General features: G+C 32.2%; 1 protein-coding gene across 1 annotated transcript; it reads right to left on the reverse strand.

Annotated features, from left to right (window-relative positions):
* Positions 1-1,435: 1,435 nt before the first annotated feature.
* Positions 1,436-3,990, reverse strand: LOC123697523. Its single transcript, XM_045644066.1, has 4 exons — positions 3,879-3,990; positions 3,465-3,729; positions 3,241-3,351; positions 1,436-2,920 (listed from the first exon to the last, which is right to left on the reverse strand). Exons 2-4 carry the CDS (start codon positions 3,727-3,729, stop codon positions 1,746-1,748), a joined length of 1,551 nt encoding a protein of 516 aa, XP_045500022.1. The 5' UTR covers positions 3,879-3,990; the 3' UTR covers positions 1,436-1,745.
* Between the last annotated feature and the right edge of the window lie 2,978 nt (positions 3,991-6,968).

Raw genomic sequence — 6,968 nt, forward strand, 5'->3', positions numbered from 1 at the left:
AAATATTACACATCTAAATTCCAAAGTATGAAACAAAGTTTGAATTAAAGGGCAAACTTTTGCAATGAAAAAAGTAGGTGAAAAGTGGAGCAAAGTTGTAGCTCCTTCATTAATCATAGGAGCACTTAACTTGATACACGTCATCTCGTTGCTAATATTTTTTTTGGATAACGACTAATTAAAATTTAGGAATATAATTTTGTATTTCAATATAGTTTTTGTATCTACTTAACATAATATTTGTAACTACATTCCGTAAATAAAAAAAAATTGAGTTCGAATTTGAAATCGTTCTGGTATGAACCAGCTTTAAATCATCATATTAACGGTGCAATAACTAGACTTAATATCTGACTCGTTAGATTGAGTAATTAGCAAAGACTACATAAAGTTACAATCATGGGTCGACTCAAAAAGATGTTATTGCAATTTCATCGTGTATATTTGCCTAAATTTGTATCTATCTATTAATTATATATTATAAGTATCTTCAGCACACTTAATTGCTGATATCACTTAAAGACTTATTTAAAATAGCTGCTCCGCGCGGTTTTACCCCCGTGGCTCCACTCCTGTTAGTCGTAGCGGGATGATATAATACCCTATAACCTTCCGGGATAAATGAGCTATCAAACACTGAAAGAATTTTTCAAATCGGACCAGTAGTTCCCGAGATTAGCGCGTTCAAACAAAGAAACAAACAAACAAACTCTTTAGCTTTATAATACTAGTATAGATTATGATTCATTTCTCTTAAAACCATCGCCTGTACAAAAAAACAGGAGCTATGATTTATACAAAATCCTTGTTTTCAGTTTTCCTTTAAAATATTGTGGAACTAATATTATTTACAAAACCGAAAATACGAAAAATCGCATAACATACATGGGGGTACATACAATGGGGGTACAACATACATAACATACATTCGGATAGCCCTCTAGGTGCTCTACGTCCCAGCTTCCGTTCATCACTACTTTTTGGGACACCCTGTATTATATCTTGAATTGTCTTGTTTGATTACGCGAATCAAAAAACGGGGTGACTGACTTCGTGGCCATGCAGCTGTTAATTGTTTAAAAACGACATTCGAAGCAAAATTTTTTTCGCCAGAATAACAAAAGCTTTACAAAATTGATGTCGCATAAGAATTTTTTATATGTACAGAGGCTATTATTAAATTACTGTTAAATTATAATTCAACAAATTGTTCTTTTTCAAACGTTTTGTGAATCATTGCACTAAGTTACCGATTTCTCTGATAATGTGTAAGTGTTGTATACCAAAGTGACGGCAAAAATAAACGAAAGTAATTTTTTGTGGATTCCATTTATTGTACATGTTTATTTCAAATATTGTAGAGATTACATTACCTATTTATTGAGGTGAACCTAATATAAAAGTAATGTAAGACTTATATCCAAATGAGTTCTAAAATTCTTTGGTAGATATCCTTATATAAAATCAATAATTATATGTATATTGTATAAATTATTCATTATTCTCAACATTTAAAGAGTACTTACGATACTAGCAGAACAATTTATACATAATTTGAAAAAAAACCTTACAGCTATTTCAAATATACATAAATGAGATAAAAGCTAGACAAATTTTCACTTTCACGCTTTTCCATTAACACGTAGGTATTGAAATAATCACTATATAGTTACAAAATTCATCAAATTCACTTTCAATTAGCATTATGAAATTATGAAATCATATGACCAACAGTTGGTAAACAGTTAGCGTTCAACCACGATACGGTGATGGATCCGAATTTTACAAATCGTTTCGTCTATAGAACTACGAATAGAACTCAGGTCCCTATTCCAACCCTGTTGGAGTCCGTAGTCAAAAACGTAATTTAGCAATACCTCACACGCATGGTTATCTAATTCTGGCCTTGCATCAGTTCCAACAGGAGCTTGCGCTTTTTCAGTCATTGTCGAACAAACACTCAGTGCCTTTATGCTGAATATTACTGATAATAATCGTCGAGCTAATGATTCGCAGTCTTTTGCTAGACACTGGCAGTATTTGAGGTCTTCGTATCTAATAAAAACACCACTTTGTGGCAAAAGTTCTACAAGTCCTGGTAGATTTGTTCTATACTGTAATGTCCATCTTGTGTCATGACGATCATATTCCGGTGGTAGAACGAAACGCCACGACTCGTGTTTATTTTCCGGTGGTTTGTTAGCATCATCGTTCGTATGTTGATCTTGACTTCTCGAACTTGTGCTTGCTGTTGCTTCAGTTCGTATTTCTTCAGGAGACTTTCGGACTTCTGGTCTCAAGTTAATCGGAAAAGTTTCATTGCCGGTTGAATTTTGTATTGAGTTAAATAGTTCAACTGCTCTCAGTAACTTTTTATATATTTGAGCAGTCTCGAGGATGGAACTGCGTAAGTTGTTGTACATATCATTAGTATTACGCAAAACAGAGCCCATTTGAGTGAAGAGAATTGCAAAGTTGTCTAACATTTGCTGCTCTAATTTAAATCTGACTTGTTGAATAGTAGGTTTAATTGAAGTAGTGTTTTGGGGAGCTGTTGGACTGTCTGCAGATCTACTTGCAAAAGAGACACAAGTGCTATCATTTGTTCTTTCCATAGGCGCTCTATCTGTAGCTGATAACGTATGTCGAATTGATTTCAGGAGCCCTTGAAGAGTAGACATTTTTCTTGAGTTGAGAAGTTCATTGGCAACGTCGGCGCGAATTTTCGGTATATTCAGTTGCCGTTGTGAGTCTTGCTGATTTGGCTGTGACGGTCTTGGTTGTGAAATTTGTCCAGGAGATGGACTTTGAGCATCTTTATTCAGTTTTAAATGTTTCGTATCAAGTTGTTTGTACAGTTCTGGTGGTCCTGGTCTCTTGGTCCTTGACCTTGACCTTGACGAAGATGCTGGTTGCATATCTATAAATAAATAAAATATAAGCCTTTAAAATCTGGAAATTTGAAACAAGTAATTATTACTTACTTACTTACTACGATAAGAAATGTATTCAACTGAAATGAAATCGTTCAGACCAATAAAAATATATTTGACTAGCTGTGCCCCGCGGTTTTACTCGCAGTGCTCCGCTCCTGTTGATCTTAGCGGTGATATATAGCCTCTTTTCAAATCGGACCAGTAGTTCCCGAGATTAGCGAGTTCAAATAAACAAACTCTTCAGTTTTATAATATTAGTATAGATTAGTATTAGTATAGATTAATGAATCAATTTAAATATTACCAGGAATTCTTCTTGTTTCTCTTACTTCTAAATTATCTGCATTTCTTTCTATAAAAGGTCGTTGATTACTTCTTGGCTCTATTATCCATTGTTCTGCAATTTCGTATTTATCTGAAAAAAATATTTTCTATCGTAATTGATATAGTTTGAGAATTAAATCTCTTTGAAAATTCTTCGGTGATACAATACACAATGAACTGGCAAATGTAATAGTTCCAACTCACTAGACTGAAATTTGATGACAGCTCTATAAAATTTCCAATTATCACAGCATCTCTCTTTTCTCTTAACGCGCTCTCTTATAAGGACAGGATTCTTCTCTTCTGGGTAGGCAACTATACTCCAATTGGGCGCCGTTCTACGTAATATTATCCAGATGTTTGGTACGCAGACGTAATCATCAATACCTTCAAAAGGCAATTCCAGGAATTGAACAACATAGAAATCATCAACATCATCGTTGTCATCGTCATTACGTGAACGTCGCATCTGAAAAAATACAATACGCTTCCGTAAATAACAAGTCAAACTATATTATCATCAATTCAAGCTGTTTCACAAACTAGTGGACCTTAGTTACTAAGAAACATCACTGTCACTGAATCACCAACATATTTTTCAGTTAATATTTTCCTAACCTTTTATAATGTGAATAAAAACTTGTAAAAACGAAATGTTATCATTCCAACCGAATGTGCGTGAAGGTCGAGCGACGATACTCTGACTAAAGCTCATCAACTATTCGATTAATTTATTCCCGTAGTTGTATGACGTGGCCAAATGGTGGAGGAAAGACCTTGACTGATTGCGTCAACATGTCAGACTATTCTTAAAAACTGTAAACGTTATCAGCACGTGCCGGTTTTGCGAATTAGTAAAGGTTGTTGTTTATATTATTTGATGATAATTGTTTTATTTTAATGCATAGAATACTATAAATTAAATTTGTTTATTCATTAGGATTAATTTTGTATCAATTTTTTCGTGTTTATTTAAGTTATACCGTATAAATTCTGTAAAGGTAGTTTGAAGTAACTTAACCCATTGAGCCCCAAGCGGCCCGATAACAAAAACAGTACTATTTCCTGCTCCGGTCTGTAAAATAAGGATACGCGTGGGTTGCACGCGTAAAAATATAATTTATTAACCGATGGGCAACGTTTTAATAGTACAATTTCTTACTTTTCAAGAGTTTGTTATCCCAATTCATAAATAAGGTTAAAATAAGTAAATAGCAGTTGGTTCTATTCAGTAGATAAAATTAATGACGCACACCTAGTTACTTCGTCACAGATAATAGGAACAAATCTGGATGACTTTTAGTAGCTGCTAGCAGCTTATATATCCATTTTTCATAATCAATTTCCTAGAAATTGATTATGAAAAATGGATATTATGACAATTTATATTTATTTATTCAAGTATTTGTTCTTTATTGTACTTATAAAAGAGAAAAAAAACATACCTACTGATTTGTTGAACATTTTAAACACATTTTTTCTAAATTTTTCATACCAAGTTTATTTTTCTTAGAACAAGTTTTGATAATAACATAATATCATGAAAAAAATATGAATTTGAATAACAGTTCTAATAATTATAAAAATTATCGCTGTTCCCAAATGACCTTGTATTTTGCGATTAGCGTTTTATCAAACTGAGAAATACTTTACTATGGAAAATACATTTTTAGTCAATTTTTTGATTAAGTTTAAACTGTAAATTCAGAAGTTCGTAGCTTGTGATTAAAATTAAAACTATTTGTTATTTAATTATGTATGATAAATCAAATTGTTAATTCAGGTGTAGATTAGGTCACGCAGATTTTCCTTGTGTGTAAGCTAGACGTGAGCATAAATAAGAATAAGAGGACTATAATTCTGATGTAATATTTTAATGTTATACATTCTGCTTATCAATTTTTTGGATCTCTCTCTCTCTCTCTCTTCAGCCTTTCTCCGTCCACTGTTGGACATAGGCAAGACATAGGACTCTCATAATAGACTAGAGTAGATAATTTTTGAAACAAAAAAAAAATCGCAGTCGGATGAAACCCATTAGAAAAGGAGGGGAATATGATGAAAATAAAAGGAAAAATAATATATTACCGCCAATCCGAGTTCGGGAAGTGGGAGGGAGAAGCTTTTAAGAGAAAAAAATGGTTTCTTTCGATTTCCGACAAAACTACAAGTCCTACGGAAAAAAGTTCAGTGGCAAAGTTGTAGGTACAAAAAGATTTACAACTTTTGTATTTACAATTTTTTCACATAACCTCAGAATTTACGTGAAAAATTAAAAAAAAAAAACAAGTTTTTGGTTTTTTATTTTTATCTACTTCAAAATTTTTTTTATACGAAATTTGGTGGAAACTTACTTTATTGTGTCCCAAATACACTGTAATTTATTTGATTGAAAATATTTATTTTTTCGCCTTATTTTGAATTAATACCAAAAACACAACCTAATTTTCAATCGAAAAGTCACCCGTCAAAATATGTATCAGCTTTTTTCACTAACTTGGTGAGCCTTTTATTCATTGAAATCTCTACTTTCATATGGTGTAAAAAAAAATAAACATTACCATAGTAAATGTTCTCAGGAAATGCATACAAACAGTGTGAAAATGATCTTTTACTAAATCAGGCACACTTCTCGAACTCTATATCTTCTCTTGTATCGGCTTTTCGGTAATATTTCAAAAGAAAAAAATTATCTGTTCTAAGTATAATATTTTACAGCATATTCAAAAGCAAAATGATGTCGATAAAAACATTTCAGGTAGATTGTGATTTAAATAGCGTAAAAGCTTTCTATCAAAGTCTCATGGGAATGTTCCTTGATTTTCGTTATACAAATGAATCAAAAATAAAATATTTGCCATGAACATCTATTCTGCTCTAGGAAGAATATTAGAAGAAATATAAAATGAAAAAAATAAACATCAAATTAGGTTATAGGTTCCATGAATGTAAAGTTTATACTCAACTCTATATTATACGGAAAGCTGATTAAAAACTTACGACAAAATACAGCTTTATTTCAATATTTTAACAAGTGTCAAAAGATTACGACTTTACAAAATGGAAAAACGATTCCACTTTAACTAACATTTTATGGTACACTAGCTTACCGCCCGCGGCTTCGCCCGCTTTTTCTAAAACGATTTGAGATTTATACTATCCTATCTCTCAAGTTGGATCGAACTGCACATGGTGTGCGAATTTTATTATAATCGGTTAAGTGGTTTAGGAGTCCATTGAGGACAAACATTGTGACACGAGATTTATATTTATATTATAAAGATTTGTTAATCACTTCATAATATGATTGTGACTAACAGAATGTCAGTGTGGAGCAAAACTTTGATTACAACGAGATGTCTAGCGTCAACTTCAGAGGAGACGCTTACACGATTAGCTTGTAAACTTCACCACTATAACTTGTTACTAAGTTTGGCTTTAGAAGTAATTTAATTACCTTCAATTCTGAAATTTATGGTTTGTTAATACGAAGTTTGTATCAAGGAACGAGTAGAAATAAATAAACGAGCAAGGGTCACTGTACTGTGTTAACTGTGTCAAAGTTTTGATGATAACATTTGAAAAATGAGTTGTCGAAAGTCTATTTTTTTTCTGCCAAGTATTACAATACTTATTCTATTCCTTTTTTAATAACAATCTGAAGTAGATTAGTTACAACTTTACTGTACATCAGAGTGCACATCAAAC

The sequence above is a fragment of the Colias croceus genome, chromosome 14, assembly GCF_905220415.1.
Source record: "Colias croceus chromosome 14, ilColCroc2.1".
In the NCBI taxonomy this organism is placed as follows: Eukaryota; Metazoa; Arthropoda; class Insecta; order Lepidoptera; family Pieridae; genus Colias; species Colias croceus.